Source organism: Pteropus vampyrus, unplaced genomic scaffold (genome assembly GCF_000151845.1).
Source record: "Pteropus vampyrus isolate Shadow unplaced genomic scaffold, Pvam_2.0 Scaffold185, whole genome shotgun sequence".
NCBI lineage: Eukaryota > Metazoa > Chordata > Mammalia > Chiroptera > Pteropodidae > Pteropus > Pteropus vampyrus.
In genome coordinates this window covers 2375473-2388603 of record NW_011888966.1, presented here as the reverse complement: position 1 = coordinate 2388603, position 13131 = coordinate 2375473, and the positions used below count along the sequence as shown (strand labels likewise).

The 13131-nt window shown below is 45.6% G+C and overlaps 1 protein-coding gene across 1 annotated transcript in view; it reads left to right on the top strand.

Annotated features, from left to right (window-relative positions):
• Positions 1 to 213: 213 nt before the first annotated feature.
• Positions 214 to 13131, top strand: part of SLC36A2 (solute carrier family 36 member 2) — a 39335-nt gene continuing 26417 nt past the window's right edge. The window contains exons 1-3 of the mRNA XM_011371238.2: positions 214 to 276; positions 11025 to 11077; positions 11701 to 11866. Of these exons, the coding sequence (XP_011369540.1) occupies positions 11703 to 11866 (164 nt within the window). The 5' untranslated portion in view covers positions 214 to 276; positions 11025 to 11077; positions 11701 to 11702. The remainder of the gene's footprint in view (positions 277 to 11024; positions 11078 to 11700; positions 11867 to 13131) is intronic.

The following is a 13131-nucleotide window of genomic DNA, read 5'->3' as shown; positions in this document are numbered from 1 at the left end:
TTATTTTTGTACATATTTCCCCACTTCTTCGGGAGAAGCCCCTTCTGGCAAGGGGTTGTTCTTCCAAACACTCAAGCCTCAAGACGAATTCCTTTAATGATTAGCATGTTTATCGCAGGAGCTATTTGCCTGAAGGCCGTGGGGAAAATGCAGACTAGAATTAAGATAGAGTCAAAGAGACCGAGCAGTTTCACTCTATTACAGTCCTGCATGCCAAGGAAGATCTCCCTGGTTTGGCCAAGTCCGCCTACATGGTAGATGATCCAGTCTGAGAGGGTAAGTGCCATGAATTCCTCGGGCACCCTGCAGCGGCGCTTGGAGAGTGGGGGACATGGTAATGTACGCATTTTCTCTGATTCCTGACGGGTTAGGGAAATAGCATCACCCCGTGTGTCCCCCCTAGCATACTTTCCCTGGCCTTTTGCTGAAACTTGGAGAATCGATAGGTTAGTTCGGTGGATAGGGATTCTTTCATTACCAAAGTCTCTTGCCCTGGAGGTTCTCTTGCCTGTGGATGTGGTCGTTGCTGCGTGTTTTTGCTTTCCTCTGAATCGAAGATCAGATGGCATGGGGCATGTAATCCGTCTTACTATTACTGTAGTATCTGCTTTCTCACTGTCTTTGCTTTCCCATGGGTTCCATTGCTTTGCATTCTAGTCTGGCTTAGTCCCAAATTCTCTGACCTTAGGTCATGGCAGCTTGCTACTGACCTCCCCGTTTAGGCAAAGTGGCAGGCTTTCTAGTTTATTAACTTGTTCCCCAACTCTCAGCTAGTTCCAATGCTAGCAACGTTGTAGACAGACTTATATTCTTTTAGTTAATTTTAATTCATCCTGACTTCCTAACCCTGGCTTGTGCCTCTAGGTAGGCGTCCGTGGCCAGCTGAAGCGCCCATAGGACAGGCCAGCCCACAGCTGTAGCCATGTGCTTTCCTTCCTCGCCACAGTGTACGATGCATTATTTCTCAAAAAAGCACATGAGCCAGTGCTTGCTTTCGGGGCACCCCCATACTCTTCTAGCTGTCCAAATGCATCTAGTCCAGGCCACTGCTTCCCAGAGGGAAGTGGATGGCCAACCAGGATTTTCCCACTGATGCCTGCTTCCCCAAGACCCATTTCATAGATCTCTTGGCTAGCTTACCAATTGCTACAGACCCAGGGAAAGACCTCCATAAACAAAGGGTAGGGAAAGACCGAAGAAAGAAACTGTCCACTCCAATCTGGTGATTAGTAAAGTTTATTAAGGGAAACTTACAAACCCACACCACTTAGCAGGCGCCAGAGTATTATACAGGGCAAGGAGGTGGGGAATACTCACCTGTACAAGTTTGGGACTGCTCCCAGGTAGGAGAAGTTGGTGTACATGCTTGACCAGGTCAGGACAACTGGAATGCTTTCCAGACCCACAGCCCATACCTGGAGGAAGGGGAGGAGTGCTGCTTTGTGTCAGAACATAGTGATTAAGATCAAAACATTCTCTGCTGGAGGTCCATGATGAACTACCTCCCTTCTGGCCCTGGTCCAGCTCACAGGTCAGCCAGCCCTCACGCCATGGAGCAGTCTGTCCTCCACACTCATCTGTAGAGTGGGCATGATAATAGTGCCTTCCTTCTTGCAATATTATGATTTATAAGAAATATATTTGGCCATTCAGATGACCAAAATGTATTTCTCATATATATTTGGTCTTTATCAACAATTCCTGACTCTCAGCTCCCCAACCCTTGGAATTTCCTAAGTGTCGAGAATGATAAAGGGTCTCTTGTTATGTTACCTATGTTAGGTGACTTTTGGGAAGCACCTGAGGATGGGAGCTGGTTGCCAGTAGAACAAACCATGTGATTAGAAGGATGGGACCTCTGGGGAGGGGAGAGGGGGCGGAGGTTGAATGAATCACCAGTGGCCTATAAGTTGATCATGACTATGTAATGAAGCCTCCATAAAAACCCAAGAGGACAGGGTTCTGAGAGCTGCCGGGATGGCAGACATGTGGAGATGTGAAGAGAAGCCCAATGCTTCTCTTTCACATGGTTGTTCCTGGGTTATATGTTTTTAGAATAAACCAGTGATCTAGTAACATGTTTGAGTTTTGTGAGCCATTCTAGTAAATTAACTGAACCCAAGGAGGGGATTGTAGGAACCTTTGCTTTATAGCCAGTCTGTCGGAAGTACAGATAATAAACTGGACTTGTGTCTGGCATCCTGAGTTGGAGGGCGTTGGTGGAACCTCCAATCTATAGCCAGTTGATCAGAAGCCCAGGGCAGAAGCCTAGATATACGTTTGGCATCTGAAGTATATGTGTGGGAGGATAGAGGGCAGTCTTAATAGGACTGGACGGACCCTTACCCTGTGGAATTCGATGCTATCTCTGGGAAGTCAGAATTGAGCTGAATTCTCGGACACCCTGCTGGTATGTGGGGACCCGCCTCTACACTACGTTGGAATTGGGTCTGGAAATCTCAATTTACTTACGTAATACACTTAGTCTCAGGCAAGGCACATAGAATAGACTCAATACCCATGAGTTATTGTTATCTAAGCAGAGGGAAGCATCACAGTAATCAACCATAGGCTCTGAAGAGTTATCTGGGGGGACAAGATGGGTGATGAATTTCCTTTTGGGTAGGGGTTTTAATACGGGACGTGACTTGTAAACTTCTTAATCTTTTAGCAGGAAATAATACGGGACATCTCTTGCATCTCAGAGTTCTTAATCTTTTTAGTAAACCTAGTTAAGTTTTCTTCCCTCCTTTCTTTAGGAAAGTCAAGACCCTGCCCTGACTAAGGCAGAAAGGGAAAGAGCTCCATGAAACCTCTTTAGGCAGGGACAAGGACACTTCTCAGCAGGAAGCAGATACAGAAGAAGAGACCTCCTGTCCCTCAACATCCATACTAATTATAAGGGAGTTCATGGCTCTTAGAAAAGAGTTAGGCAGGAAAGTTAGTTAAGGGTATTCGGGTTTGTAGGCAAAGACACTGAGGTCATCCTATCCTAGAAGGGGTCTGCCCTAATCCACCCACAATTAAGCAAGCCAGAAGGCATTTTTAGGCTAAAAGTAACTCCTAGAAAGAAACAAGTGGGAAGAGAATTAGGTACCAGTTTAAGCCAGTCACTCACACCTGTGCAATGAAGACCCCGACACCTCCAATTCACTTGAGCCTCATTATACCATCATTATAATATGATACATATGCCCGGAAGTTCATTAATATCATTTTAACACACTGAATTCTGAGAACGAACACGCTCAGAAGGCAAATGATGCATCACTGAGTCCTGTCACTCAAGGAAGCCCGCCCCTTTAAGAAAAGTAACCACCCACAGCAAGTAGGGATAAAAACCCCAAAGGCTTTGTTACCAGGCCTTTTGAGCCACTCTTCTCTTTCCTACAAGCCACAAGGACTCTTGCTTTCATCCTCCCTGACGTTCAGCCTCTGCTTTTTCCTCAGGGGAATACTTAGGGTCTAATAATCCCTAAAAAGGGCAAGAGAGACTGATGGTAAAGTTTTTAAGGTAGCTGTTTTTGCCTCCCTGTCAGCCTTTCTGTTTCCTTCTGCTATAGGAGAATTTTCTCTCTGATGTCCCTTGCAGTGAATGACTGCTACTTCTTTAGGTAAATTAACAGCCTCTAGTAATTGGAGGATCTCAGGTCCATGCTTTATTGTTGACTGCTTCTTTGTCAACAGTCCCCTTTCTTTCCAAATGGCTGTATGTGCGTGGGGCACGAGGAAGGCATATTTAGAATCAGTATAGATACTTAGCTTCTTACCCCTTCTAAGACTTAATGATTACAGCCTTTTGAGCAGAAGTGCCTGGAGGCAAAGGCTGTGCCTCCATTATGTGTTCTTTGCTTAAGACTGTGTAACCAGATTTCCTCTATGTAGTATATAACTACTTCCATCAGTAAACCATTCTTCTTCAGGATCGGAAAGGAGTAAGTCTTTCAGGTCAGTTCTACTGGCATAAGTTTAAGAAATTAATTGTTCACGAGAGTGTGTATTTACAGTCTCTATTGGCATAAGAGAAGCAGGATTCAGAGTATTACATGCTTTTAGGATAACCTCGGGATCGTCTGCGAGAATGGCTTGATGTTTTGTTAGGCATTCTCCAGTCATCCATAGACGTTCTTTGATTTCTAAGATAGATCGGACCTGATGAGGGGTTAATACCTCCAGTGGCTATCCTAAGGTAATCTTAGTAGCTTCTAAGAGGGCTGCTGCAGCTACTGCCCTTAAACAACTTGGCCAGCCCATAGTTGTTCTATCTAGTTTCTTTGAAGTTTAGGCTACTGGACAAGGGTCAGGTCCTAGTTTCTGAGGACTCCTAGGGCTAAGCCTTTTTTCTAGGCTACATACAGAATAAAAGATTTGATAAATTAGGGATGCCCGAGGCTGGGGCCTGAATTAAAGCTTGCCTTAATTGCTTAAAAGCTTTTTTGGTTTCTCCTTTCCAGTCTAAGGGGATATCATCTGGTCCCTTGGTGGCTTCATACAAAGGGCTTAGTTATTAATCCAAAGTTAAGTATCCAGATTGTACAAAACCCAGCCATATCTAGAAAGGACCTGAATTGTTGCTTAGAGGCTGGGTAAGGAAGCGTACAAAGAGCTTGAATATGATCTCCCAAGATGTTAAAACAGGTGTCCCAGGTGTTAAAACATGTCTTAAGTATTGGACTTACTGCAAAGAAATTTGAGCCTCGCTCCTAGGGATTTTATATCTCTGTTCTGCAAGGAAATTTAAGATCTTGACAGTATTCTCATCTGATACCTCCTTGGTGGGACTACAGATTAGGTCATCTACTTATTGGAGAATGCTTCCCTTTTCTAAGTTTAGATCCTGAAGGTCCTTCTCTAGTGCTGTCTTTGAACCCTTGGGAGCACTGTCCATGTAAGTTGTTGTTTTTCCCTAGTTTTGGGATCTTCCCGTTTAAAGACAAATAGAAACTGAGATTCCAGATGCAAAGGAATAGAAAAGAAAGCATCCTTTAGCTCTAGTACAATATACCAGTAAGTATCTCCTGGGATCTGAGATAGTAATGTATAAGGATCTGCTACTAAGGGGTGGATGGGAATAACAGCCTCGTTAATAATCCTTAAGTCTTGTACCATCCAATATTCCCCATTAGGCTTAAGAACAGGCAGAATTGGGGTGTTACACAGAGAATGGCAAGGTTTCAAAAGCCAATGTTTTAAAAATTCAGTTACAATGGCCTGTAGACCCTTTTTTGCCTCAGGCTTAATAGGATATTGCTCCTGGTTAGGGGATTTAGATGGATCACTAAGTTGAACTCTTGTTGGCGGAGCAGTCCTGGCTTGCCCGGGTTTGTCATTATACCAAGCCACTGGATTAACCTGTTGGTTAATGTTTTCTGATATATATTAGCTGATTCTTGAAGCATTAAAAGTCTGGGAGTCTACATCCGAGTTGTAATATTACTCCTCATTTAGTTAAAATATCCTGTCCTAACAAGGGAGCAGGGCAGCTTGGAACCATTAAAAACTCCTGAAAAATCTGATCTTCAAATTAGCAGGTCAATGGTGGAGTAAAATGGTGGACCTTGCCTTCTCCTACTTTCTATGATAATCGTAGTTCATGACGAGGGTTTTCCTGCAAATGCAGGGAGAACAGAATAGGTTGCCTCTGTATCTAAAAGAAATTGAATTTGCTTGCCCATTACGTCCAGGTTCCTCAGTAGTGATGACATTCCTAGACAGGGCTGTGAGGATGGCCCCGGGCCTCTTCACACAGTTCCTGGACCTGGGCTACTAGGGTGTTAGTTGGCCACCCTCCTCTCTGGGAGTGTGGACAGTCAACTCTCCAATACCAGGGATTAGTACCGGTTTCTTTACATGTGTGGCTGGGGCTCGGGGGCTTTTCGGTACAGTCCTTTGCCCAATGTCTTACTTTCTTGCATTTGAAGCAAGAACTCAATTTCTCTTTATTCCCTGGTCTCTTAAGAGACGTTTGTTGGGTACCAAGGGCCTAGCCATTTGTGACAGCCATAATTCTGGCTTGTCTTTTTTCTTTATTCTGTTCTCTTTTTTCCCTCTTTAAGATCTCGAGTGTTATAGACCATGCAGGCCATATCTAGTAATTGATTTTGGTTAGTCTGCGGCCCCATTTGCAGCTTCTGAAGCTTGCATCTGATAACAGGGGCTGACTGGCTAATAAAATGCTGGCCTAACAAAGCTAACCCCACAGGGGAAGTGGGGCCTACATTAGTATACCTCCTAAATGCTTCTTCCAGCTGGCTGAAAAAGCTGGTCAGGTTCTCATCTTTTTCTTGAGTAATGGTTCTAAGCTTCTCATAGTTCACTGGCTTTTGTATTCCATTTTTCATTCCCCCAATGAGGGCCTCTAGAAATTTGGGGCATCTGGCCATTCTCTCTTGGGTATTATAATTCCAATCAGGATCAGCTAAAGGCACTACCTCTGATCCAGAGGCATTGCCCTGGGGGTTCTTAACAAAGGCCTAATCTGCCTCTTGATGGCCACTGTTAGAATGTGGTCCTTTTCAATGATTGTACAGCAGGTGGCTAAAATTGGATGTCTTTCAAGGAAAGATCAAAGGCCAGAGTCAGGGTTTGAAACCCATCTGCAAACTTGCTTGGGTCTTCAGAATATCTTCCTAATTTTTCCTTACAGTGTTGAATATCAGTGATAGAAAAAGGCACTTGCGCCCTAATGGTGCCTTCTGCCCTAGCCACCTCTCTGAGACACAGGACCGTGGAAGGGAGTGCGGGATATAGAGTCCCACTCTGAGTATGAGGAGGGCTAAATATAGCCTCCAGCTTCCATGTGGAGCCTTTGAAGAGGGAGAATTATATGGGGGTGGCTGAACTTCCCTCTGAAGGACAGGTGGGGTATTAAGTAATGGGTCTTCAATGATATCTGGCTCTGGTTTATATTTGTCCTTGACATGAGGCTTCTGGTAGTCTGGGCATAAAAATGGATCTTGGTAGAGGGCCATGAAAGCCTGAACATACTGAACCTCTGACCATTTTTCCTCCTTTTTGCAGAATAAATCTCATTGAAGGCTGTTATTATAATTGAGACTTCCATTTACGGGCCATCGCTCCTGATCTCCTAGTTTATATTGTGGCCAAGTGACATTACAGTAAAACACACGGCATTTCTTTCTCATGTTGTCGGGATCAAATTTGTCCCAATGGTTAAGGATACAGCCGAGATGCGAGTCTCACAGGGCAAGTGCTGATGGCTTATTTCCCATGAAAGTCTGTGAAAAAAAGAGAGAGTCTAAGAAGAGTTTCCATAGGAAGGACAAGCCCCCCACCCCACAAGGCATCCCTCTGGGTGGTAGCCAGGTCTGGGAGAGGGTCTCCCTGGGGCGTCCCCCTGCGAAGTCTCTGGCTTAGGAGGCCGGACATCTCCAGTCTTGGATGAGTAGAGCACCGGTGCTACTTTTCTGACGCTTGGACTCAAATTTAAATTCAGCTCTTGACTTGGGCTTAGGCTTGGGAAATTATGGCCTAGGATAACTCTGGGTGCCCCTCAGCTTTCAGCACTCTGCCAGTTGATGAACAGTTGTTCTCCTACTGCACACTGGAATGTTATAACCTTAACCAGAGCTTGTAGGGCAAGGGTAGTCAAGGCAGGTGCAGAATGCAGCCTTGGGCGTAACTTGCCTTTGACCCTAAAGGGAATCCTTTACTGGATTAAAGGATGCCTAAAATGGAGAGGAGAGGAAGTCTCTGAGGGCTACCCAGGTGGGCAGAAACAAATGTCGGAAAGGAATGGTCCAGGAAAGAGGGTCATTGGGAGTCCCTGTCCTGGGGAAACTACATTCAAGATAGAAAGTGGAGCAGAGGATACAGGGTGAATTACAGCAGAAAAGCAGTTTAAGGAAGACCTCAGCCTGGGGTCCCCAGAGGAAAGTAGACAGAGAAGTGAAGTCAGAGCAGCACAGAGACACAATGCCATAGGAACGGAACATCCAAGACAAAGAGGAAAAGATTCTCCTAGAAAGGGGCTTACCTCCTGGCTCGCTCGCCACAGATGTTATTGGAGAGTGGGGTCCTCTCCCAGCATGTCATCCAGGTTCCTGATGTCTCAAAGAATTGAGCAAGACTCTGAAGTACAGCAGGAAAGAAAAGATTTATTAGAAGGAAAAGTACACTTCCAGACATGGGAGCAGGCCTGAGCAAGAGAAGCATGGCTCAAAAGGCCTGGTAACAAAGTCTTTGGGGTTTTTAATCCCTACTTGCTGTGGGTGGTTACTTTTCTTAGAGGGGTGGGCTTCTTTGAGTGACAACTGAGATGGACAGGACTCAGTGATTCATAATTTGCTTTCTGAGCATGTTCGTTCCCAGAATTCAGTGTGTTAAAATGATATTAATGAACTTCCAGACATATGCATCATATTATAATGATGGTATGAGGCTCAAGTGAATTGGAGGTGTCAGGGTCTTCATTGCACAGGTGTGAGTGACTGGCTTAAACTGGTACCTAATTCTCTTCCCACTTGTTTCTTTCTAGGAGTTACTTTTAGCCTAAAAATGCCTTCTGGCTTGCTTAATTGTGGGTGGATTAGGGCAGACCCCTTCTAGGATAGGATGACCTCAGTGTCTTTGCCTACAAACCCGAATCCCCCTAACTAACTTTCCTGCCTAACTCTTTTCTAAGAGCCATGAACTCCTTTATTATTAGTATGGATGTTGAGGGACAGGAGGTCCCTTCTTCTGTATCTGCTTCCTGCTGAGAAGTGTCCTTGTCCCTGCCTAAAGGGGTTTCATGGAGCTCTTTCCCTTTCTGCCTTAGTCAGAGCGGGGTCTTGGATTTCCTGCTGAAGTGCCGCTTAAATCCTGAGACAAGGAAAAGAAGATACAAATTTGTTATTTAAATCATGTATGTATTAACTTCTATTATTGATTTGCCTATTAAGTGAGTAAAGGGCAACAGGCTTGGTTAATATATTTCTTAAAGAGTAAAAAAAACCTTTGGCCTAAAGTCCACTCTCCTCTCAGACTCTAAGCCCTATCTAGCCTAACACCTTTTCTGTTAACAATGGGCCAATGATGCTTATCAATAGCCAGAGGATCTGAGTCACCAGTTTTGGGGCAGTTATCGAGATTTGAGGGAGAGGGCCTTTTCCTAAAGAAAGGAGGGAAGAAAACTTAACTAGTTTTACTAAAAAGATTAAGAAGTCTGCAAGAGATGTCCCTTATCATTTCCTGCTAAAAGATTAAGAATTTTACAAGTGATGTTCCTTATCAGTTTCATCTTTGTTTCTGGAGTCTCCTACTTCCAGCCTCATGGAGTACTTGTGATCATTTCTACCAGATTACACAACCTCAAGCAGAGGGTTTCCCAGCTCTCTGTCTCGGTTCTCTATTAAAGTGGGGCAGTTCTTTCCCCATGGAGCAATGGAACTCAACTCTGAGCAGTATCAGAACCACTTGGAGAACTTGGTAAAAACACAAAGGCCCAGATTCTCCTTACGTCACTGAGTCTCTGTGTGCTTTATTATCTCCCCAGTTGATTCTGATATACATCAACTTTCCAAACTGCCATAAAAGAATGAAAGAAACAAAGTCCTCTGTTTGAAGGATCATAAAAGATTGCCATCATTCTTCAAATTCCACTTGTTCCACCCTGTATGGAGATGTCAAATGGGTAGTCTGTGCTCACACAAGTTGCATGTGCCTCAACCCCAGGGAGGCTGAGCCTGCGTCTCAGCATCCACTAGGGTTGAAAAGCATAGCTCCTGGGTCCTCAGTCCTTCGGAAGTCCTCTGCGATCCAGTACGCATTTCGTAAAGGGGAAAAGAGGAGCAGTGCCTTTTCCAAGGTCATAACAGCATGGTAGAGCCCCAGTCGATCCCAAAGCTACAAATGTCTGGGCCATTGTTTAGAAGGGCTTAATTTGAAGCCCCTCATCATGGAAGAACCCTCCTTTCCTGCTGACAGGTGGTGCAGCAAGTTGTAGGTCTGCAGGCAGTGCCCTGCAAGCTCCCTTTTAGCCAACCCTGGGAAAAAACCCCAGCCAAATTCCAATATACCAGCAGCCCCTGTCCCAAAGGTTTGAAGGTTAACTCACGGTTTTTCTCATAACCTGGAAAGGAAAGCAAGAACTAGCCTCATGTATTAATATTTCAAGCTTCTTGACAACCTCACTTACTGACCTTGTTGCCTGAGCAGGAACAAGATCTGTGGGTTAAATGAGCTCTGAGCTTAGAATGGAGTTATAGAATTCCAGTGCTGTCATGAGCGGGCCACAGAATGCTGCCTGCTACCCCACATACCAGGAACACTGCCACGTAATGGTGTCAGACAGATGAATAGAGGACATTTCTCAAACCACAGCAAGTGTTTCAGTTGATTCAGTAGAAGGGTGGGGTGAGGATTCAGAGCAAGGGATCAGTGTAGTGATCAAGGCTGCAGGCTTAAGGCATAAAACGATCTGGCTGGGGTTGAGTTTCAGGCTCTACCGAGGATTAGTCTTTACCTTAAACAAGCTATTCTTTACCTCTCTGAGCCTCAGTTTCCACATCTGTAAAAACAAAATAACAGTGCTAGCCAGAGATATAGCCAGGCTTTGTGGAGCCTGAAGCTTATACCATTGAGGAGGGGGTAAGGAGTAGAGAGGGCCTCTTTAAGGAAAAGAATGCAAAATTACAAATTCAAAATCTCATACAGGACCTTGGAAAGGGTCTCATTTAAGGGAGGGGCCCAGACAAATCTGGGATGCTACCATTTAACTGTGAGATATTTAAGTACAGCTCTTGGCACAGGAGATGGTGGTACAGGGAGTGGTATGGCTTGAGTAAAATGCTATAATTTTGAGGGAGGAGGAAATTTTGGCCCATTCTTCTGTCACTGAAGTAGAGATGATGACAGAGAACGGAACACTAGAGAAACCCCCAGGGTCTTTTTTAGCGGCAGAGTTCTATCCTGAATGGCATGTGTGACCTTAGGCAAATCACACCCTCTCCTGGCCCAGTGTCCTGCCCAGTGAAATTCTACTGGGTGTTCTACAATCTCTGCCTCTCCCTGTTTTCCAAAAGACTTTCCACTACTTTCTCCCTGGAGCCTCACAAAAGCTAAGAAGCAGTTAGAGGTGAGTGATTGCTTTTTTCCCCCGCCAGCTATTTTCCAAGAAAGGGGAGCTCTCAGAAGGATACCTTACAGCAGACCTGCAGCCCCTGCCCTGGGATGAATAAGGAGGTGGCAATGTGTAGGTATGCTCTTGGAGGCAGAAATAGTGTTCTGTTTAAAAAGTGTGATGAGTTGGGCTCTGGTCCTTACTCTGTCACTCGCTAGGTATGTGAACTTAGGCATGTTCCTTTTGTTCAGAACCTGATCTCATTATTTAATGTGCAGGATTAAATGAGAAAATATAGGTAAAGCGCTTAGAAGAGTATCTGTTTCTTAGTGAAGTGCTAAATAAATATTAGTTATTGAAATGATCACTGACTAGTCACTGTTGCAGGGTCAGGGTGGCTGACTCCCTTCCCAGATCCCTCCCCTCTCCTCCTCCTCCCAATTGGCTCATCTTCCTCAGCTTCTTGGGGCAGGAGGAGCACCCACGGAGCGGGGTGGGGAGGTGGGTGGGGCCTCTCCAGTTTGTCCAGAGCCTGTGAATGAGGTGTGAGCCACTGGGTTGCACCTAACTAGACACCTTCCTGCTTGCCTTCTAATGCAGACCTCTTCATCACCCAGAGCCCTCTCTTTCTGAAGCAGTCATGCCCGGGACCAAGAGTGCTAGCAGTTCCCAGGACGCTGTTGACCTCAAACTGGACCTCGGTTCACCTCCTGAAAGTGCTAAGAAGCTGCAGAACAAGGACTTCAGTCTCTTGAATGGAAGCCCTTCTGAGTTGCCCAGCTTGGAGAAGACTAAGGGCATAACGTGAGTACTCTTTCCTGCCATCCCTATGTCCACCTTCTAGCCCTGAAGCTTGCATTGGCAAAAACCCTTGGCGGGAGTTGGGGGGCAAGGGGGAAGGGTGCCTGACCCCCAACCCATCATGCAGATGAGAAAACCATGGTTGCAGAAGGGGCAGTTGTAGGCTGAGTCAAGACAAGAGCTTAAAGGGGCAAGAGTGGAGACTGTTAAAAAGCCCTTGGGATAGAGCGAACCAGCCTTCAACATGCACGGGTGGGGAAACTGAGCCCAAGTTACCCCAGACCATGCACTAGGTTGTTAGCAGGATGGGAGCTGGAATCCAGTGCTGGTCCTAAAGTCAGTTTTGCTCCTTGCCAATGTTGATAATGTTGGGGGAAGGACAGGATCCCCAACTTCTTGGAGGCCAGTTACCCTGGCCTCTACTTCAACTGAGAATTGCGATGATGACATCAGAACCACGGTATTTAGAAGAATCTAGTTTCTTCTATCTCCCTGGGGTGTGTTTTGGGGTAGGGGGAAGAGAGAGGATCACTCATGAGTCTTTCAAACCCTGACAAGGAGGGCTCTGCTGAAAGCTGAGGCAGGAAGCCACGCTGCAGGTGGAGGCTCCCTTGGCCTCCACCACTCAAGCAGAACAACTAGTTCAATGAGGAAAATGGGTGGGCTGGCATGGCGGTGGAGAGATCTGCTGCTTTAAGAAGGAAATTTGGATCCCATTGGTGTAGTAGAAAGAACACCTGCATTCAAGTTGTGACTCTGCCTTCCCTTTTCTAAGCCTCAGTTTTCCCATATGCAAAAAGGTGATAAATCGGTGGCAGTGTGAATTTAAGGAGGCTACCTGCAGAAATCAAATCTGAAGGGGCCGGAGGGATGTAGAGGAGGGAGAAGTTACTATAAGGGGCAGGCAAAGCCCCTTTCCACTGCCACCCCACAGGTCAGTTTAGGGGTAGGCACAATGACTGGCACGGAGACAGGTTCTCTTGCCCCCAGGCTTGTCTCCGGGTTGCTAAGAATGCTTCACCCTGAGAGTGAACTCTCTAGGCCTTGGGGTTATCCCTTGCTGAATAGGAGTATTTCTCAATCAGAGGTCTTGAGAGAACCAACTAACTCTTGTGTCCTGAACTAACATATGGGTTGGTGGTAATTTCAGCTACTTAAGAATCCAAGAGATAAAGCAAATGAGAACGTGGGCCCCTTCTGTTTGGAGGGAAGCAGTAACACAAGTTTGGTAAGCATGGTACCTATGGGCCCAGCAGACACAAGTTCCA